The 23,691-nt window shown below is 41.7% G+C and overlaps 1 protein-coding gene across 1 annotated transcript in view; it reads left to right on the top strand.

Annotated features, from left to right (window-relative positions):
* tbck (TBC1 domain containing kinase) overlaps nucleotides 1-23,691 on the top strand; it is a 61,189-nt gene that overhangs the window by 24,692 nt on the left and 12,806 nt on the right. Inside the window, exon 22 of the mRNA XM_085355852.1 lies at nucleotides 7,671-7,843. Coding sequence (XP_085211978.1) covers nucleotides 7,671-7,843 — 173 coding nt within the window. The remainder of the gene's footprint in view (nucleotides 1-7,670; nucleotides 7,844-23,691) is intronic.

The raw sequence follows: 23,691 nt of genomic DNA on the forward strand, positions 1-23,691 counted from the left end.
TTAGTCTCGTATCCTCAGGTAATCTATAAAACTCTGTCCTGTTTGGAGACATCATTGATTCACAATGGCCCAGAGAGGCTCCCCAGCTGAAGGGGGAACCGTGTGTCTACTGATGATGCAGAGGCATTTGCCTTCACGGGACATTAGCATTTGCTTCAATGAGCCGAGATGGGCACAGAACTGATGAGCTCTACTTATAGATGTTTAGCTCTGAGAAAAACAACCATGACTTACTGAAACTGCTTATGGAAACACAGCACAGACAGACACCTTGAACGTTAGTAGAAGGAGATGTAGAGGATGGAAAAAACAATGTCTCTAGGACAAATTTGCCATGTTACAAATTACATTTTCATTTACATTTTAGGATGAGCCCAATCGCCTGATGTGGAGCTATTTAAAATAGTATAAAAAAAATGAAAAGGTGGTACTGGATAGTAAGTAAAGTATCTTAATGGATGTACATCTGAATTTATGGATGAGGAATCCTGCTGAAAGTTACGTTTCCTAGACGTACTTTCAGCATGGATAAGTTTCTATGTGAGTTACCAACGCTACTTATTTAATTTTAGAACCAAAAATAAAATAAATAATGCTGTTATATAATTTTGTTCCAACTGGTACCAGTATGCAATTAGCAGCCCACAGACTGACAGGCTGTGGGCAGCTAGTCGGTTTGTATAAAAACTTCATGCTGTAAAAATAAGTCAGATTTAAAATAAAAATAAAAAAATTGTCCCACTTACATGATTAACTAGCTGGATAATTTTGAAGGCTGTGACTTCTCAGAAAACATAGATTATAGTATATTTAAAACATAAACAAAAAAACATTAAAGAATATGCTGCATTGTAGCTTATGTGAACATGCGTTGGCTATATTTACCGGTACACTTTGGTAGTTGGACTCCATTTTTAAAATTCAAAACTGCCCTAAATCTTCATGCCATAGATTCAACAAGGGGTTGTAAACATTCCTTGTAGATTTTGGTGCATATTGACGTGAAAGGATCACACAGTTGCTGCAGATTTATCAGCTGCACATCCATAATGTGAACCTCCCGTTCCACCACATCCCAAAGGTGCTCTATTGGACTGAGATCTGGTGACAGTGGAGGTCATTTGAGTACAGTGAACTCATTGTCATGATCAAGAAACCAGTTTGAGATGATTTGGGCTTTGTGACATGGCATAGTATCCTCCTGGGAGCAGCCATCAGAAGTTGGTTAGACTGTGGTCATTAAGGGATGAACATGATCATCAACACCACTCAGGTGGCAGGTAACAAGTGGTTATTTGAGTTATTTTTGCCTTCCCAGATGGAAGTTGTCTGCCCATTCTCATCTGGCCTCTGGTACCATAAAGCCAGAGAACTGCTGCTCACTGGATATCTTTTTTATTTTTTGGACTATGCTCTGTAAACACTAGAGAGGATTGTGTGGGAAAATGCAGCAGACCGGCAGTTTCTGAAATACTCAGACCAGCACGTCTAGGAACAACAACAATGCTACATTTGAAGTGACTTAAACCACCTTTGTTCCCTATTCTGATACTCACTATGAACTTCTGCAGATCAGCTCAACCATGTCTACATGATGAAATTGAGTTGGTGCACTGTAATTGGCTAATTTGATAGTTGCATTAATAAACAGTTGAATGTACCTAATGAAGTGACCAATCAGCAATATCTGAGCCACTGTCTTTCACTGCTTTTCTTTTGTCTCAATATTTCTGTGTGTCAAGTGCAGCCTGACTTTGTAGCCACAATTGCAATTGATTCATTTGATTCATTCAAAACTAAACATTTTTATACCTTGTTTAGATTTGATTTTCTAATTTTCTAGACTTCTAAAAGTCTAAGAAAAGAAATCAAGGCTTTACTTCTCAAAAGTATTTCTTCTGTTTTCAGCCAAATATCTCAGACAGATTGATTCACAAGAAGCAACAGTGCAATCAAACCATTTGAAGAATCCTTCTCATTCTTGTGACACAACTTGGAGTGAGCTCACTTGTTTGCAGGATATTATTGTCAATACTGAGCTGTCTTTACAAGATAGGCACTTCTATAACTCTTCTAAATCTAATACTGAATAATACCAGTAATACTGAAGACTTCAGATCAGCTAAGATTGATTTCTTAGTGCGAGATGGTGGGTAAGTAGTGACATATATTGACTGGGTAAAGAAATAATTATGCAAACTTTCCAATAATGATATCTGAACAACTTACAGCTATATACTCACAGTGTAAATCATGGACCTAAGCAACTGCTATAAGTGTACATTAAGTAATCACAATAATAAACTACACTACTTCACTATTGTGTAGATGTCATTGCACTACCAGAAGAGCTCTGACCCATCCATCCATCCATCCATCCATCCATTTTCATCCGCTTTGTCCGGGGCCGGGTCGCGGGGGCAGCAGCCTAAGCAGCGGCTCTGACCCATCAGGCATAAACAGAAAGCCTCTGGAGGCTTGCCTTTGGTGTGATTATTTATATGAGCGTGAGGCCCTCTGGAATCATGTTACATTTTAAGAACAAAAATAGTTCATGACAACCCAATCTTTGATTTCTGTAAATGGTAAGTGGCCTGTATTTGTATTGGGCTTTTACTTAGTCCCTATGGACGCCAAAGCGTTTTACACTACAGTCAGTCATCCACCCATTTACACACTGGTGATGGCAAGCTACATTGTAGCCATAGCTGCCCTGGGGCGCACTGACAGAGGCGAAGCTGCCGGACACTGGCACCACTGGGCCCTCTGACCACCACCAGTGGTCAGGGGGCCCAAGGACACAACGGGGCTCGAACCGGCAACCTTCCGATTAGAAGGTTAGAAGACGAACTGCCAACTCTTGAGCCACGATCGCCCCACTGTATTCTGCAAACATTATGAATAAGTTTTGATGCAGGATTCACAGATACAGTCAACCAATATCTCAGTTTAAATTGTATACTGAGATATTGGTTACTGATAATAACGAACAAGTGAACATTTTGATGTGTTAGAAACAGGAGAAATGGGCAAGTACAAGGATTTGAGCGAGTTTTGCAAGGGCCTAATTGTGATGGCTAGTTGACTGGGTCAGCATCTATCAAAAGTGATCCGAGAAAGGAACAGTGGTGAACTAAATTTCAAATTCAAATTCAAATTTTATTTGTCACGTACACAGTCATACACAGTACGATATGTAGTGAAATGCTTGGACAACTGCTCGTGACCTAAAGAGAACAAAAAAAGGAAAAGGCTATGAATAAGATAGGAAATAAATATGAAAAATTAAAAAGGGTAAATTTAACTAGGAAGGAATAAAATATAAATTAAGGTTAAAAATGAAATAACTGTACAACACAAATTAGAATGAAGGGTAAATTTAACTGGGAAGAATAAGATAAAGATAAATATATAAATTAAAGTTGAAAATAAAATAACTGTACAACAAAATACACAATACACAATATAGAACTATATAAGAATGTATGAAGAAATCTAAATATAAATAAATATATACACAATAACAGCAGCTGTACAAGTATTAACCGGAAATGAAGAATATAGTGACCAGTGTTGTGCAAAAACAAAGTCCAGAAAGTCCAGTGTGTGTGTAAGAACCATATGTGTGGGTCAGTACTGTGTGGTGGTGTGATTGAGAGACCGTATCGCCTGCGGGAAGAAGCTCCTCCTCAGTCTCTCTGTGTTGGTCTTCAGGGAGCGGAATCGCTTTCCTGACCTCAACAGAGAGAACAGTCTGTTGTTGGGATGGCTGAGGTCCTTCACGATCTTCCTGGCCTTGGTCCAGCACCGCCTGCTGTAGATTGAGTGCAGGTCAGGGAGCTCGGAGCGGATGGTGCGCTCAGCTGACCGCACAACCCTCTGTAGAGCTCGTCTGTCCTGCATGGTGCTGTTCCCGAACCAGGTTAAGATGTTTCCCGCCAGGATGCTCTCTATGGTGCACGAGTAAAAGTTCCTGAGCACCTTGGAGGGCAGTTGGAAGTCTCTCAAGCGTCTGAGGTGGTAGAGACGCTGTCGGGCCTTTTTCACCACGGTGTTGATGTGACAGGACCATGACAGGTCCTGCGTGATGTGAACTCCGAGGTATTTGAAGCTGTCCACTCTCTCCACTGGGCACTCGTTGATGACGGGGGTCTGGTAGTTCCTCTCCTGCTTAGTGCTGAAGTCCACTATCAGCTCCTTTGTCTTACTGACGTTTAGAAGGAGGTTGTTCCTCTGGCACCAGTTCTCCAGATTCCTAATCTCCTTCAGGTAGGCCGTCTCGTTGTTATCAGAGATCAGGCCCACCACGACGGTGTCGTCAGCAAACTTGATGATGGTGGTGGAGCTGGTAGTGGCCACACAGTCATATGTGTACAAAGAGTACAGCAGGGGGCTCAGAACACACCCCTGGGGGGCTCCAGTGCTGAGAGTGGTGGAGGCTGAGACATGTCCGCCCATCCTTACTGCCTGTGGTCTGCCAGTTAGGAAGTTGGAGATCCACTGACACATAGATGAGCTGAGTCCCAGATGCTCCAGCTTGGTGGTGAGTGTGGAGGGAATTATGGTGTTAAATGCAGAGCTGTAGTCTATGAAGAGCATTTTAACATAATTCCCCCTTCTAGTGTCCAAGTGAGTGAGTGATGTGTGGAGGAGATGAGAGATGGCATGGTCTGTGGAACGATTTGGACGGTAAGCGAACTGTAGTGGGTCCAGTGTGTCTGGTAGTGAAGAAATGATGAAGTCTCTGACCAGGCGTTCAAAGCACTTCATCACTACTGAGGTGAGGGCTACAGGGCGATAGTCATTGAGAGAAGCAGGGTGGGGTTTCTTCGGGACAGGAACAATGATGGACTCTTTGAAGCATGTGGGGATCACCGACTGAGATAGAGAGATGTTGAATATCTCAGTGAACACAGGAGCTAGCTGGTATGCGCAGTCTCTTAGGATACGACCTGGGATGCCGTCTGGTCCTGCTGCTTTCCTGGTGTTCACTCTCTTGAAGGCTCTCCTTACTTCATGCTCGGAGATGACGAGCACGTTTCCGGTGCTGGCAGTATCTTCCTGTCTGCAGCCGTTAGCGCCGCTAACACTAGCATTGTTGGAGACCTTAGCTGCAGCCTCGAAGCGAGCATAGAAAGTGTTCAGCTCGTCTGCCAGAGTCACGGCCGCGTTCGTCATACCGGTTGTTGGTGCTTTATAGTCCGTTATTGTCCTTAGTCCCCGCCACAGGCTCCTAGAGTCACTCTGTTGGAGTTGTGACTCTAGTTTCCTCCCGTAGCGCTGCTTCGCCTCTTTCACCGCCCTCCGCACGTTATATGACGCGGCTTTGTACGGGTCCATGTCCCCCGTCATGAGTCCCTAGCGACAGTGTCATTGGTGAACGTGGAGAGCGAAGGCATCAAGTTGGACGGCTGTGTGTGTGTGCATTGCTTACTTGGGGACTACCTGGGATGCACTGGGATTCATCATTTCATCAATTTCATAGTGTGTTCGTTACAACATAATGGGTTGAAACAAATGCTCTATACTTCTTTGAAATGACTGGTCTCTCATCTTCATGCTTGTAAGTTCCATCTTACATTAGCTATCGTCCAATTCCAAAAGGCCTTTGAGTTGCTCTTAACTAATCATGCTACTCTTCCATTTGTGGCAACAAGTCACAGCCCACACTCAACACCTATACATAATTACATAAATGTAATTTCTTCTGACAAAAAAGAAAAATTGACTTCTTAACAAAATTGGCTGTGTGAAAATGCCCCAGCTGAGCCCAGGGCTTATTAAAGCAGCTATCAATCTCCTCTTCTTCATTTCTGCCTCTTTTAGTATCAGGAGTGATTGGATGCAGCATTCATAGCTCTAGGGAGGGAAAATGCATTTCCCAGAACTGCCTGCAAGCCTGTCGGTGAGGAATCTCAGACCTCGAGCATTTTTTTTCTCACCAGAATGGACCTTGTAACTGAGTTTCTGAGGTGCTAGCCCAGGAGAGCTAACAACCCCCTAACCTTGACACTGCGGCGGGACAGATGAGGGGAAAAGATATATCTTGTATATAGTTTCACTTGAGCCTTGGCCAGGTGCAGGTCATAGCAAGGAGTGCTCATTAGCCAGTCTTGCTTATTAGCCACGGAAAAGAGGGGTGAAAAAGAGAGGCTGTCAGTGTAAGAGATTGCAAGGGAAAGAATTCCTAATTTATCCAAATCCTTGGCTAATCCAGTGACTCCCTGTTCCCTAATCCTCTCTATTCTCAACACAAGAAGCAGAAAGGGTTTATAATAGTACAGAGGCATCGGGAGGAAGAGTAGAAATTTTGCTAGACAAGAGCTCAGATGAGAAGCGGCTGCTAAACGATGGGCAGTTATTATCTGAAGGAGCCACTGGCGCTGCTGGATGACTACTTAAGACTATTAATGGCAGCAAAATGCCAAGGTCAAACTGCTCACTTCTTTGACCAAACCTCCCACACTACATTTACATAATCTCTCAGGCTTTATATGTGAGTTGAGAGAAAGAACCACTTATTTTTTTAAATAATTCATTCATATTCTTACAAAGGAGTTAAACAGTTTGCTTAAATAAGATGTTGGTGTTAACTTAGAATGCAGAAATTAGCAGTTCTTTGATTTGTTTTACATGTAATGCTTAACTTACTACTATTAATAAGGCAAGTACTACAAACATTCATGTTTTCTCAGGCTGAGTATAGTAAAGCTTTGGCATTTTATTTAGCAGTGATATTTATATTCTAAATGGGTTTTTTTGCCAATTGCCCAGTTTAAGACCTGCAGAACTACACAGAATTTCCAATAGTGTCAAATATAGTGATTCTATAATAATAAGCTAAATAGAACTTAGAACCTTTTTATTGTCATTGTGCATTTGCCTTCACAAGGAAATTAGGTACCAAGACCACAAAAGTGTGAAGTACAGAAAACAATATACAAAGAAGAAAAACAATTTAAGTACAACAATAGAAGTACACTATATACACAGTGTATGAGTTACAGAAACATTCTGGGGGGGTATGTACAAGGGCAATAATATAATATAATAAATAGGGTGGAAGGGCTATGGCCATTAAGGATGGGGATGGTAATTGCACATCTGCTAGAATATTGCACAGAAACCAAAATATTGCACAGAAAAAGGAAGGACCAAAATATTTCACAGGGAATGGCAGCAACAGAGTCAATTGCAGCGACAGAATAAAGTCTGTTCACACTCTTAATTTGCATTAATGGTTCTGACAGGCGGTAGAAGCTGTTCTTTAGTTTATTGGTTTTGCACCTGATGGATCTGCACCTTTTTCCGAAGGGCAGGACAACATTAGAGTAAAATATGAATAATTTACTATGATACGTGTTATTTATGTTAGCCATGTGTCACGATGCTCTGTCCTAGAGCCTGACAGAGCAGCTTAGTAGCTAAGTACTGCAAAAAAAAAAAAAATGCATTGATCATGATTAGGCTGCATGTATACATCAGCAGTTCTTTGGCTAGCTGGGTGAGCATAAAGAATATATGATTTTTCTTATACAAAATCCATCAGAAAGTATATGAAGAGTACTCTGTTGTTCAAAAGTATATTACTCTTTGACTGGGAGGGCCTCATGCACTGACAAGTAACATTTTTTTAATATTGTTTGTCTCCTGTTATTTGTGGTGTGCAGAAATTGACATTGAGCGCTGTGTCCGTGAGTCCATCAGCCTGTTCTGCTGGACCCCAAAGAGTGCAACATACCGACAACATGCTCAGCCTCCAAAGGTTGCGGGCGACAATGGCTTTGCGAAAACGTCAACATACTACTCGTCTGACTACCAGGACATGCCCAAAACAGACCTGGTGAGTTTTACTCTCATACACATAAATTGCAAGGGGGACAAAAGGTCTAAATTTAAAGTTGCCTAGCAACTGCCTAGCAATTGACTAACTTAAATGTTTTTAACCTTGATGTACCTACAATACCTTAAGGCAGAGCTTCCCAAAGCGTGGGGCCCGGCCCCTAGGGGGTAGGGGTGCAACGATACACAAAATTCACGGTTCGGTTCGGTTCGATACTTTGGTGTCACGGTTCGATATTTTTTCGATACAAAAAAAAATGTTCATGCCTTTTTAATTTGTCATTTATTAAAATTATAAATATATATTTTAACTCAAAAGTACAGTTTTTAAATTTTACCCTAACCCTTGTGCGCGTTTTTTATTTTGACAGCGAATGCGCACCTGCGGACCACTTATGTGCAGCCCTGGTTATTTAGCTCGTCATATTGCAGCCACAGAAATTATTTTGTCCATGAAACCATAAAGCTGCACTTTCTTTTTGCCTTATAGTCTCATTTGTCATAACTTCTCCGTTTTGTGGTAAGCTTTTCTTTGGCTGTCACTTCTTCACCCTGACCTGTCTTATTTGGCTCAGCAGAACTGAAATGCTTTTACACACGCACTCACATAAGCTCAGCGATTCTCTGCGCGATCAACCTCTCACATGTTTAAGCTTGCTGCGGGAGATTTCACTTGTCATGTTTGCATAGTAAGCTAACGATTAATAAGACGATGTCAGAGGAATTGGTGCACAAATTTTCATCACTCACAGATCAGTGCTGTCGCTCTCTATACACAGTTCGCACGATTGCAAAGTGAAAGCAAAAAACAAGCGCAAATTCAAACGCGATTTCAATATGTCACATATTGACAGTGGCTCACCGATGCCAATGACATAATTACCCAGCTACATTTCTGAAAGAATGCAAAAGCATTGACATATATTTTTCCTTCCTACAATAGCCCGACGGGCAGGGAAGAGATAGATTTTGGTAGCCCGACTGAAAAAATCGCTAGCTCCAGGACGTCGGGCTAGCGATATTGCAAGCCCTGTATCTGATTGAGGAATCACTCATCTTTGGAAAAGAGAGTTTATTACAGAGAAATGTCTCTTTCCAAAATAAAAGCTATACTATCCGCTTCTTCTGGGCTATATTCTCAGCAGCATAAGGAGAATCATGTGCTAACAGCTGTCTAAATGACTCAGCTAAAGTTAGTAGCATGCTTGTTGTTTTTGTCTTTGCACTAGGATGATGTCGGCGTAAATGTGCAGTCATATTCGTTGTGTTCCCACTAGTGCTTTCAGGTTAATCTCGTCGAAATGACCTTAACGCCACAACACGGCAAATCTCCGTTAACGAGCTACCGCCGATCGCCCCGTGCATGGGGCTAGACGGCCAACACGTTAACGAGCTAACTACGCTAACACACTAGCTCCCACCCATGTAATTGAGCATTGCACGGCACATCCAACATACTGTTTTACTTTAGTCCATGACTCGCTTACCTTCAGGGTCATACGTCACATGAAAACCAAAATAATTCCAAACGCCAGATCTGAATGGGGGAGGTCCATGTTGCAAGGAGAGCTTAACTTCTGTCTTGCTAGCTTGCCCTGCGCTCTTCCTTCTGACTATGCTGTCTGTGTTGAGCGCTCAGTGGATCTGCGCTCAACAGTGCAGCCTAGGCGGAGTAGTCGAACGCAGATTCACTGAGCGCTCAACACAGACAGCATCGTCAGAAGGAAAGTTGATAAAATAAATTACAAATGTTGTATTGTTCGATACATATGCGTACCGAACCGAAAGCACTGTATCGAACGGTTCAATATCGATACGAATATCGTTGCACCACTACTAGGGGGGGGGGTGCAGAGCCATCGCAGGGGGGGGTATGAAAAGGAAAACAAAAACGCTTGGACACTGCTACGGAGCGGCCACACAAACGCAAAGTAGGAGATGAAGCATCGCTGAATATGTTTCCAAACCAACTTCATTTTAAGCCAAAGACTAGAAAATCTGGTGAAGCATGTTTTCCCTTTGGTTTCACCTGCACAAGTGCCAAGGTAGGTCTCCCCTGCAGAATTGGTTTTCCCTTCGTCGGGAGCAGCGCTGGGCTGTTTAAATCACGGACAAACAGGATCCCACATTCTTGATTTTTAGTTCAGAAACAGTTGTTGTAACGACTAACTACTCCTGACATTTTGGAGATGTTAGCTCTTTGTACAGTAAAGTTAGAGCGGGATCCAAATAACATCAGGCCGTTTCTGCCACGATTTGTTCCCCCGGTTCAAATCACAGACAAACAGTATCCTACAGTTGTTTTTGAACCCATTTTGCACAGAGAGGCATTTTTTTGAAAAATGTATTGATAGCAATGTTGAATATTATTACACAGGAAAAAAACAACTGCACATAAAATAATCACAACGTGATGCCTCTGCCTTTCTAAATAGAGGGACAGTAACTGCGTGTATATGTAAGCGTGTAAAACCTGCAGATAGTCAGATTAACAGTATTTTGTCTCTATCTGCCATTCTGCAATTTATCTCATGTAAACAATAACGTGGCGCACAGCGTGACGTGAAAAAAGGCACATACCTTTGACGTTGCATGACGAACTCTGTATTCCTCGTCCACACGTAAACGCAAAAAATCTCCGTTTTTGGTGATTCGAAACGCCGTTTACATGTGGACGAAACAGCTGCGTTTTCAAAAATACCCCTGTAGTTATGGAAGTAGCGCAAATTAGTTAGTAGGCCTAGTTTATTTTATTACTACCTCTAATTTATTGCTGATTACTTGTATTTGCTTAATTGTTTACTAAATGTTTGACATGTGAAATAATCCGCAGTGGAGCAAAATATGGGTGTGTGTGGTTGGAGGATGTGTTCGTGCGTGCACGCGGGCGTGCGCCCGGGGGCACAAACATTTTTCTTGTAAAACAAAGGGGGGCCTCGCAAAAAAGGGCATGTACTAATTAATTAAATTAATCGCATCCCCTGTGTCTGCTCATTTGCTGCCTTGTTAAGTTAATTTTGTAATAAAATACTAATAATACAGAAAATGTCTCATGGTAAAAATTATGTAAATGTAATTATATAAGAAAATACAGACTAACAATCTGCTTCAGTGATATATTGAGTAATATTATTTTTGTAGTAATAGGTCAAAATCAGTGTATGACTTGTACTTTTATCTGCAGTGTAATTAGACTGTGAGTTAGATTTTACTTGTGAAAAACTTTTCTATGTTTCTATGATTCTTGCTACTTCCACACTGCATGAGAAACTAAACTGACTCACTAACTCAACATCAGTTGTCTTAACTAATCAGGATGTGATAATAGAGAAGCAAAATGACTCCAGCTGACCTTTTAACAAGAGTTGGGGAAATTGTTCACCCCACACTCACGCACACTGGCATACTTTGTAGCCCATGTTGTGTTTAAGTTGCAGACCAGCGAACCATCCTTTTTTAATCATTACTGTCCGCTCTGTGACATTAATGTAAAGGTTATCCTGTGAAATATAAAAAACATTATAATAATGTTTAAATTTTTCTATTTCCCAGACTAAGATTAAATAATTGGTATATTTCTTTATTATTTTCAGCTGTTGTTTTTTTTTTCTTTATTTTGTTGTTCTTTCGTTTTGCTTTATTGTGAGACAATCATAGGATGCAGGTTTTCTTTATATTTTGCACATCATTTTAAGCAACTTGGTTCCCGACATGAACTTATCTTACCAGCACTGACAAATAGTAACATTTTGGCTACAGTGACTCAAACGGCAGTAGAGCAGTTTGACACTGAGCCTGAACCTCTCAGTCATGTCCATGCTTTTTTGCCTCTACACCTTGGACATGAAGTTGGAGCTCTTGCCTTTGGTGTGATTTTTCATATCAACTGCAAGGCCCTCTGGAATTATTTTAAGATCAGAAAGAGTTCATGACAACCCAATCTTTGATATCCAGATTCTCCCAAAGTTATGAATACATTTTGATGCATGATTCACAACAGCTTTTTTATAGGATTCCTTTTAAAATGTTGTTACAAACTGTCTTGCAGTATTTACTTATTGGGCAAAACATGACCATTGATGGGTGAAGTGAACAACACTGATTATCTCTGCATTATGGTACCTGTTTGTGAGTGGAATATATTAGGTAGTAGGTAAAGATTTAGTCAAAAATTGATGTGTTAGAAGCAGGAAAAAAGGCAAACGGAAGGATTTGACCAAACTGGAAAAGGGCCAAACTGGGATGGCTAGACTACTGGTGCATCTTCAAAACTGTGGCTGTTTTGGGGTCTTACCAGTTTGCAATGGTCTATTAATAGCGTTCCAAGGAAGGAACAGTGGTGAAACCGTGATCTAGAATCTGAGAAATGTGCTGGACAAACAACTCTGATCCATGGAGGTCCCGACTCGCAAACACGACTTAAAAGTTCTGTTGCTAACATCTTAGTGCCAGATACCACTACACACCTTCAGTGGTCTAATGTAGTCCATTCCTCGATGAACCAAGGTTGTTTGGGAAGCAAAAGGGAGACCAACACAATATTAGGCTCAAACGAAACTCTTTCACTTTACCCAGGAGCATGTGCTATATGTTATTTTTCTTCTTGGATATAGGAAAACACAGGTATGGATAATTAACATGAAACATATGCACTTTAATATTTTATTACAGTTGTCTGATTGCTTGTTAATAGAAGTTTCTAATTAGTCAATCACATGACAGCAATAGTGCATTTAGACATGCAGACAAGGTCAACCTGCTGGAGTTCAAAATGAAGATCAGAATGGGGAAGAAAAGTGGCTTAAGTGATTTTAATCATGGCATAGTTGTTGAAGCTAGACAGGCTGTTCTGAGAAAGAGAAAATATCCAGCTAGCAGCAGTTCTCTGGCCAGAGGAAAATAGGCAGACTACTTCCAGCTGATAATGCAAATAAGCACTCGTTACAACCAGAAGATCATCTCTGAAAATACGACAAATGACATCAAACCTTGGAACAGATGGGTACAGTAGCAGAAGACCACATCGAGTGCAATTCCTGTCAGAACAGGAAGCTAAGGCTAAAATTCACACATGTTCACCAAAATAAATAAATAATAAATTAAAAAATTTACTCAGCGGATTAGGCAACATTTTGCCAATTTCTGCTGCCACATTAGGGTGGTAGGGTCAGAATATGGTGTAAACATCATCCAAGGAGGGCTCCATCATGTTCTGAAGGCAAAAGAGAATCCAACTTGGTACTAGTACAGTGTTCCCAACAAAGTGGCCAGTGAGCGTATACCAGTCGTGTTCACCATAAAAAGTGTTGATGCTTTTCTGACGAGTGTTTATTGATGTGATCCTGTGTTTCACGTGGGTCTTTTGTCTTTGTTTAGTATTTGTGGAGCAATCCTGTTTGCCTTTCACACATGAATGCATCATGTCCAGAAAGCTCACAAACATTCTTGTCAGCCCTATCTGCTGTGTGCCCAAGTGATTGCTCTAATCTTTCTCAGTCAGCCCAGGCTCATTTGTATGGGTGGTGGCATTGATCTGTGACCGCATCTACGCGTACCCCACCTCTTGCTCTGAAAACATTCAGGCGTGAGTGCATTGTGTTGAAATGTCACTCTCATAAATGAAGGGACTGCTAACACTTTGAGTACATGCCAAACCAAGTTTACAGTCTGAATGGAGGGAAGTTCAAGCCCAAATCTCTTCCAAATCCAAAGTAAAACTCTTAAAATCTAATAAAAATGATGCATGCAGTCAGTTTGGCGGTTTCCTGGTTGTAACCTGCAGTTCCAAATATGATTTTCTCTGTTGCCCTCTTTTTTTTTTTTTTTTAGTAAGAGAGCAGGAGGCTCTGTCAGCAGTTTCTCAGCCCTCATAGTGAACAGACATCCATCTCACTCGACAGCTGCTGTCCAGTCAGCTTGGTCTGAGTGACTGAATAGGGGAAAACAAGCTCTACTTCTCTTCTCACACAGTTTCCTGAGGTTACTTTCTAACTGGGCCACTGTTGACACATACTTTTCAACTTCTCAAGCTGAGGAAAATTAAATTTCTATTGGTATTATTATTATTATTATTATTGGACTTATGCAAAAGTTTCATTAATAGTGAATGTCACTGCAGACTCAGAACTTTGCTGTGCACTTAACAACTTTAAGGAAGTTTAGATTATGAAACAATTAGAAATGTGGATGTTGCAATCAGTTGTTGACAAATTATGTTATGTCTAAATTTTGACCTTCAGTGCTGCAGCATTAGCACATAAACTAAGTTGGTAGTTGTTAGGCAGGTGGTCATAATGCATTATGTCTGGTCGGGTCAGTTGTTAAAGTGCACGTCTAGATGTGTCAGCACAAATAGCGCAATAGTAATGATGGCAACTGCTGTGTCGCCAAAATTCAAACAGGAATTACGTGAGAAGCTGGAAAGTTTCCGTTTTAAAATCTTCTGAGTGTGTGTGTGTATGTGTGTATCTGCTCTGTTGGGTATTTGTTGTCAGCGTTTTTCTCAGATCATGACCTCAATTATGCCTGTCTTTTCTTTGTCTGAGTGCAGACTTTGCAGATGAAATGAGATTCTCTTTTCGAAATTATGCTCAGACACCACAGACTGTCGGTTGATATGTGAGCATCCCAGCACAGTAATAATCATGTTCAGTCACTCAGGCACTCACTGACCTTGTCATCAAGCTTTCTCCAAGATGTACAACGCTGCTGTTCTGAAGTGAGTATATTAAGCGGCGGTGCGAGGGTGGGGTGGGCGTTGGCGTTTCCTTGTTTGTTTTCTCCAGCCTTGTACCATAACTGTTAGAGGATAGATGAGCATGAAAATCCAGTGCTGAAGTTTTCCTGTGGCTCAGGTTTAGGCTCATCACTGCCAGGCCAGTGAAATGCCAAAGTGTCATTAAGCCATTCTTGGATGCCTCACATTGCTCACTGTGACATTTAACTCACAGTGTGGTTCATCAGCCCAAACCAAAGACGGGCTCCATATTAATTTCTATTTCTGCCACTGTATTGTATGTCTGTATGTCTGGATATACAGCAGTATTGTCAGGCTAAGGTTTCATTCAGTCGCTTCCATTTTTTTTTTTTTTTTTTTTTTGGGGGGGGGGAATGATTATCGAAGACCAAACCACATTTTCTAAAGTTAACTCCAACCCTCTCTGAAGAACAGAAAGTGTCTTGTTACGATACACAGCAATTTGGGCGCTCATTGTGACGTGCACAGGAGAGTTTAGCATTGTTGGGTTGTCATAGCTACAGGTCTGCAATCTTCTCTGAATTATAAAGCCTATGCTTAAAGGGCATTTTAATCCAGTGACTAATCTTTAAAAATCATTCCTTAAAAGCAGACTCTGTCCTTTCACTACTTTTTTTCTGTACTTTTTGTTTATTATGTTTTAGACAGTTTTGCTCTTTTGCAATCTTGCCTCGGTACACCAGGGCAGTGAATTTTCAGCTGTCAGCAAGACTTTCAGCTTGAATTTAAGGGGTTTAACAAACGTTCTGGATTAACTGTTTAGGGATTACAGCCATTTTTGTGCATAGACCCCATTTAGGGGCAATCTGCATGTGGTGAATAAAGCCTTGATTGATTGATTGATTGTAGATGCTCAAATATTATTGGAAAGTTGACTGGCAAGCAGTTTAATGGTCATAGCAGGTGAGGCATCTTCCCTTAGCATTTCATTACAAATTAAGCAGATTAAAGATTGTTGATTCCACATACTGACCTTGCGTTTGATTCCTTTTCACTGGAACTCATAATCTGAGATCCAAAGAGATGTTGATAAAAGTAAAGAAAACCATTATTAGGCTGAAAACCTCAAATAAACCTATCAGAGAGATAGCAAAAACTTTAAGAGTGATCAAATGAAAAATGTGGACCATTATTAAAAAGAATGAATACACTAGAGAGAGACATCAAAACCACTGAAAGACCACAAAAGATCACTAAAGTGCATAATGGCAGAATTATTTCCAGAATAACAACTTCACAACATCTGAGTTAAGAAAACAGTTGAGGAGTTAAACATAACATTAACATCTGCACTCTATATTGTCCCGTCTTCCTTCTCTCCCCTGAACCAGTTACATCAGATGGCCCCGCCCCTCCCTGAGCCTGGTTCTGCCGGAGGTTTCTTCCTGTTAAAAGGGAGTTTTTCCTTCCCACTGTCGCCAAGGTGCTTGCTCATAGGGGGTCATATGATTGTTGGGTTTTTCTCTATATGTACTATTGTAGGGTCCACCTTACAATATGTGATTTGGCGCTGTATAAAATTTGATTGAATTTTTTTTAATTATTATTAATCCTTTATTTATCCAGGTAAAAATCTCATTGAGATTAAAAATCTCATTTACAAGAGAGACCTGGCATCATAGCAACAAAAGTCACATACCACATAGGTATATAACATTTAAAACAAATACAATATCCCATACAAACATGTGTAAAATATACAATAACAGATCAAATTAAGAGTACATTTAAAAACAATCACACTGAGTAAAAGAGCTGTTCTCTCGTTCCTTTAAGACAGACTTAAACTCTCCCAAGGTAACCAATTCTGATAATTTCAGTTCCTTCTGCAGATTATTCCAGGAAGCAGGGGCAGCGTATTTAAAAGCCCTTTTGCCCAATTCTGTTCTGATTTTTGGGACAATCAATTGTATGATTTTGTTCGAACGAAGGTTGTATTGGTTGTGGTTTTTACACATATAAACACATAAATAAGATGGAACCAGCCCAAGGAGAGATTTATAGATAAAAATCAACCAATGGGAGAGTCTACGAATATGCAAAGATAGACATTTAGTAGCAGCATACAAAGAACAATGATGTACACGACTTCCATAGCCAGTAATAAAACGTAAAGCACAATGGTACACAGTATCCAACCTCTTTAGGTATTGGGCAGGTGCATTCATAAAAAGCAGGTCACCATAATCCAATAAAGGTAAAAAGGTTGCACGAATCAAATGTTTTCTCACTTGGAGGGAGAAACAGGATTGGTTTCTAAAAAAGTAACCTAGTTTTAGTTTTAACTTCGACACAAGCCTTTGAATGTGAGTCTTAAATGACAAATTCTGATCTATAATGATCCCTAGATACTTGTAAGATGTGACCATTTCAATTTCAGATCCTTGAATTGTTTTAATCTTAGGAGACGTAGCTAACAACTCTTTGCCATTTGAGAATAACATGAACTTGGATTTCTCTGGATTTAACACCAACTTAAGTTGAGTTAAATGGGACTGAAAGACATCAAAGGCAGACTGCAGAAATTGCAGGGTTTGTGCTACTGAAGGGGATGAACAATAAATAATTGTATCATCTGCATAAAGATGAAATGCTGCATTTGACAAATTATCACAAAGGTTATTTATGTAAAGAGAAAATAGCAATGGTCCTAATATGGAACCCTGAATATACAGAAGGTTGACCACAAGTTGCAAACCACTGGTTACACTCAAGAATAAGAAGGTCAGATTAAACTTTGCTGAACAAAATAGCCTGAAAAGAAAAAAATATTTTAACAGATGAAACCAAGATCAGCATCAGCAGAATGATAGGAAAAGTATGAAGGAGAAAAACAAATGAAGAAATGTGGTGTACCACATTATCTGTCAGACATGGAGGAGGCAGTATTAACGGATAGTTTATAAATGTATAAATCAGGATAAATTCTGAAGCTGTATTGCTCAGATTTGGACAAATGTGGTCGGCATGAAGCTGGACACTCTGGTGACAGTGGCAGAGAAAAGGACATTAAAGAAACTGCTGGACATTATGAACAATGCTGGGCATCCTCTGCACACGGCCATTAACAACCAGAAGAGTCTGTTCAGTGACAGGTTGCTTCTCCCCAAGACAAGAACTAACAGACTTAAAAACTCCTTTGTCCCACACGCCATCAAACTGTTTAACTCCTCTCTGGAGGGGAGAGGGAGGGGAAACAGGAAACAGGAGGACAAAGGAGGGGGGAACAACTAAGCTGTAGTGCCTCTTCACCTCACTGTACAATACCTTGTGCAATACTTTTTGTAAATAGTCAACAGTGCAATAGACTCAATACTTGAAATGTGCAATTCACTTGTATTTTTATTTTTTATTCCTATTTATTCTATTTATCCCCTTTGTATACTTTATTTATATTTGTCTCTGTATTTATATATGTGTGTGTGTGTGTGTGTGTGTGTGTGTGTGTGTGTGTGTATATATATATATATATATATATATATATATATATATATATATATATATATATATATATATATATATATATATATATATATATATATATATATATATATATATATATTCGAACATTCGAAAGAAGGGACTGCTCTCACAGCTAGAGATTGACGAGGTACAACACAAATGCTACGGCAAGGGGGAGTCAGGACGCCAGGTCAGGGGGGAGATATCATCACCCCCACCCGAGATTGGGTACATAGCCCCAAGTGCGATAGGAGAAGGATCGTGCAGCACTACGGGCAATACCTACAACCACGATTACCGACACTAACAAGCTGATCTACAATACGGCAGCAGTGATCAGTGAGATGCTTGGCTACAAGTTGAACAGCCACAAGGGGCAGTACCCTCCATGGAGAAGGAGGCTAGAGGGCAAGATCAAAGTAGCACGGAGGGAGGTTAGCCAACTAACGGAGTTGCAGAAAGGTGCGACAAATAAGGTGCCTAAGAAATACAGCAAGTTGTCCATACCTGAGGCCTTGGAAACTGCCAAGCAAAGACTCACAGCCTTGGCCAGCCGCTTGAGGAGGTACACCAGAGAGATAGAAGGCAGGAGAATAAACCAGCTGTTCTCCACAGAACCAGCAAAGGTGTACTCTCAGTGGCAAGGGAACAATAAGAGAACAGCACCACCAAGGCTGGAGACGGAGCAATACTGGAAGAGCATATGGGAGAAGGATGCAACCCATAACGGCAATGCTCAGTGGCTAGAGGATCTGAGGGCAGACCACAGCGACCTCCCTGAACAGGGTCCAGTAACCATCACAGTGGCAGATATCCAAGAAAGGGTCTCCAGTATGAAGAGTTGGACAGCACCAGGGCCCGACATGGTTCACGCCTACTGGCTGAAGAAGCTGACTGCACTCCACGAGCGTCTGGCAGCACAAATGAACCAGCTGCTAGTTAACGAAAGACACCCGGAATGGCTAACTGAAGGCCGGACGGTCCTGATCCCCAAGGACCCCAAGAAGGGACCGGTCCCCTCCAACTACCGACCAGTAACCTGCCTCAGTACTACATGGAAGCTCCTGTCAGGCATCATATCGGCTAAGATGAACAGGCACATGGGTCAATACATGAGCGGGACACAGAAAGGAATTGGCAAGAATACCAGAGGCGCAAAACACCAGCTACTGGTAGACAGAACAGTCAGCCGAGACTGCAAGACCAGACTGACCAACCTGTGCACTGCCTGGATTGATTACAAGAAGGCCTATGACTCAATGCCCCACAGCTGGATACTGGAATGCCTAGAATTGTACAAGATCAATGGGACCCTAAGAGCCTTCATCAGGAACTCAATGGGGATGTGGCGTACAACACTAGAGGCCAACTCCAAGCCCATAGCACAAGTTACCATCAAGTGCGGGATCTACCAAGGAGATGCTCTGTCCCCACTGCTGTTCTGCATAGGCCTGAACCCCCTCAGTGAGATCATTAACAAGACTGGCTACGGATACCGACTACGGAACGGAGCAGTTGTCAGCCACCTCCTGTACATGGATGACATCAAGCTGTATGCCAAGAGTGAACGAGACATCGATTCACTGATCCACACTACCAGGCTATACAGCAATGACATTGGAATGTCGTTCGGACTGGAGAAGTGTAGTCGGATGGTAACAAAGAGAGGGAAGGTAGTCAGAACTGAGGGGATTGAACTACCAGAAGGCAACATTGCAGACATAGAGGACAGTTACAAGTACCTGGGGATCCCGCAGGCAAATGGGAACCATGAAGAGGCCGCTAGAAAGGCTGCAACCACCAAGTACCTGCAGAGGGTCAGGCAAGTCCTGAGGAGTCAGCTGAATGGTAAGAACAAGATCCGGGCCATCAACACATACGCCCTGCCCGTGATCAGGTACCCTGCTGGGGTAATAAGCTGGCCAAAGGAGGAGATAGAAGCCACTGACATAAAGACAAGAAAGCTCCTGACCATGCATGGAGGGTTTCACCCCAAGTCCAGCACCCTGAGGCTGTACGCTAAGCGGAAGGAAGGGGGCCGGGGACTGGTGAGTGTCAGCACCACAGTCCAGGATGAGACAAGGAACATCCAAGAATACATTGGGAAGATGGCCCCAACTGACCGAGTGCTCAGTGAATACCTCAGGCAGCAGAAACCCAAGAAAGAGGAGGGAGACGAGGAACCATCATGGAAGGACAGGCCCCTGCACGGTATGTACCACCGGCAGATAGAGGAGGTGGCTGATATCCAGAAATCCTACCAGTGGCTGGACAAAGCTGGACTGAAAGACAGCACAGAGGCACTAATCATGGCAGCACAAGAACAAGCTCTGAGCACAAGATCCATAGAGGCTGGGGTCTATCACACCAGGCAAGACCCCAGGTGCAGGCTGTGTAAAGATGCCCCAGAGACTATCCAGCACATAACAGCAGGGTGCAAGATGCTAGCAGGCAAGGCATACATGGAACGCCATAACCAAGTGGCCGGCATAGTGTACAGGAACATCTGTGCCGAGTATAACCTAGAAGTCCCGAGGTCAAAATGGGAGATGCCCCCAAGGGTGGTGGAGAATGACCGAGCTAAGATCCTGTGGGACTTCCAGATACAGACGGACAAAATGGTGGTGGCTAACCAACCGGACATAGTGGTGGTAGACAAACAGAAGAAGACGGCCGTAGTGATCGATGTAGCGGTTCCCAATGACAGCAATATCAGGAAGAAGGAACACGAGAAGCTGGAGAAATACCAAGGGCTCAGAGAAGAGCTCGAGAGGATGTGGAGGGTGAAGGTAACGGTGGTCCCCGTGGTAATCGGAGCACTAGGTGCGGTGACTCCCAAGCTAGGCGAGTGGCTCCAGCAGATCCCGGGAAAAACATCGGAGATCTCTGTCCAGAAGAGCGCAGTCCTGGGAACAGCTAAGATACTGCGCAGGACCCTCAAGCTCCCAGGCCTCTGGTAGAGGACCCGAGCTTGAAGGATAAACCGCCCGCAGGGGCGTGCTGGGTGTTTTTTATATATATATATATATATATATATATATATATATATATATATATATATATATATATATATATATATATATATATATATATATATATATATATAACAATTCTGTAACTGTAACTTCGGTCGTTGCTGTGCTTTTTTTTGGAAGTCGAATTTCCCAGAGGAACCCACCCGAGGGATTAATAAAGTTCTATCTTATCTTATCTTAAATGCTACACCGAAAGAATACTGCAGAGGAAGCTACAAAAGAAACTTTCTCAAAGCAAAGAAATGCCCAAGTCAGTCATCTGATCTCAGCCTAGCAGAGCATCCTTTTCAGTTACTGAGAAACTGAAGGCAGCCACAGTAAAGACCTAGCAGAGAATCTCAAGGGAGGAAACACAGAAGCATGGAGATTGTAGCCTGAAAAGGATTTCTGTCTAAATAATAAAAAAATGTAATACTTAAAATAATATTACTTTGTCCAATTATAGTTCTGACTGTAATTCATAAACCATTAAAATCCTCAAAAGTATCCACTTGAATCACATCTTGATTGTTTGATTTAAAATCCTCTGTGGTGGTATACAGAGGGAATACTACAAAAGTGTTTCATTATCCAAAAACGTAGGCAGTGTAGTTACTGTCTGCATTGGAAAAGAAGTAAACTGACTTTGTGTGTGTGTGTGTGTGTGTGTGTGTGTGTGTGTGTGTGTCAACATATGTGCATCTACTGCACCTTGTTAATGATATATGCATGACCATTGCACCTGATTTCCTGCAGGACCTGCTCATACAGTGTCATCAGATTTTGACCTAAGAAGTATAGACAAACACAGTCGGCTTAAGCTCCTTATTAAGCATACCTATCAAACATTCACAGTGCTTGTGGGGAGTATAGTTGATGACTTGCAACTGAAACTGGCCAGGCAGCAGTAACCTCAAACAGGCAAAAGCAGATCAGACATGTCCAACATTCAGGGGGAATTTTGGACCACTTTTCCTTGCCAAACTGCCTCAGCTCAGCCACACTCTCTGGTGTGAATGGCTGACTTAAGGTCATTCCACAAAATCTCCAAAAGGCACAGTTAATTCCCTCCTGCCGTCTATTGGCAACCCCTCCATAACCAGAGGTAGCAAAAACAACCCAAAGTCCTTTCTCCCTTACCTCTGGGATGATGTTATCATTTTGGTATACATTGGCACATTTACACCATTTATGTGGTGCTGTGTTTTCAACTTTCAACCTTATCTACAAAATATTTTCTCAGTCCTGCTGTGTGTGAGCTGCCAAGGTGCTCTTTGGTAACCTTAGGCATGCAGTGTTGTTTGTTTTTAGTGTGCCAGTCTTTCTAAAGTCATGGGCAACATGCCAGTTCAATAACTTTATGAACAGAGATTTTAACCAGCTCCAAAGATTCATTTTAGCCTTTAGCTGTTACTCTCTGGTTTTGTTTTGTTCTGATTTTTGTTTGGGTTTTTTTGTTTTTGTTTCTCGCATTTTCATTTTTCTTCCTTTCCCCCTCTGATTTAGCATTCTGCCAGTGGCTTTGGGTCACCTTAGCTGGGCATTGGCTGCCTGGCACAGCACTCAATCATTTCCATTAGGAGAATTTGTTAAACTCTACACTGACAAATACCTGACCTCTTTGAGGTGACTGTCTAAGAAATTTCCAGCTTTATGCAAATCAACAGTTCTTTGTCCTGAGATCTGATTTACATGAGCAGATGCTTCTTGTGAATAGCAAAATGCACATACTTTTTGCAGCCTACACTACACTATGAATATTGCACTGATTGATACACTATGATAAAGAACAACACTATATTTTGTGAGTCATTAGTTCATATGCATTGCGTGTGTGTATGTATGTGTGTATATATATATATATATATATATATATGGGTAGGCCATTTATTAACATGGGAATGGTTGGTGATATTAAAGTCCTGTTTGTGGCACATTAGTATGTGTGAGGGGGCAAACTCCTCAAGATGGGTGGTGACCGTGGTGGCCATTTAGAAGTCGGCCATCTTGGATACAACTTTTGTTTTTTCAATAGGAAGAGGGCCATGTGACTAGGGATGGGTATCGTTTAGGTTTTATCCGATACCGGTGCCAAACCGGTACTTTTGAAACAGTGTCGGTGCTTAAACGGTGCTCAAACCGCTGCTTAAAGACTGGAGAACACAAAATTGGTCCAAAAACCTCCCATGTTCAGCTGTTTTTTTGTAAAAAGATAACAATGTTAGCCTTTTCTGCAGCTATGGGGCATATATGGTATCACTCTTGGCTGGAAGCAGTGCTTAAACAATGGAAAAAACACAAACCTCTCATGTTTAGCTGTTTTCCACTTTTTCTTTGGTCATTTTAGCCTTTTTGGCCAGGGTGAAGGGAGTATCTGCCATCAAACAAGAAGACAGCCGCATGTAGCTATGATGATGTTTGCTAGTTCACCTTACATGCATTAATGTAATAACGTGGTTAGCCTACACAACGTAAATTACACACGAACAACATTAAGCTACTCACGCAGAGAAGAACGGCTGCTGCTGCCATTATCATCCGTCATCATTTCTGCTACACTGGCAGGGCTAGGGCCCAGGACTCTCCTCTTCGTGTTTTTGGGGGATGTTTCTCCGG

Source organism: Diplotaxodon limnothrissa, linkage group LG6, assembly GCF_057381915.1.
Source record: "Diplotaxodon limnothrissa isolate DT_005_m linkage group LG6, D_limnothrissa_male_GT1.1, whole genome shotgun sequence".
Lineage (NCBI taxonomy): Eukaryota > Metazoa > Chordata > Actinopteri > Cichliformes > Cichlidae > Diplotaxodon > Diplotaxodon limnothrissa.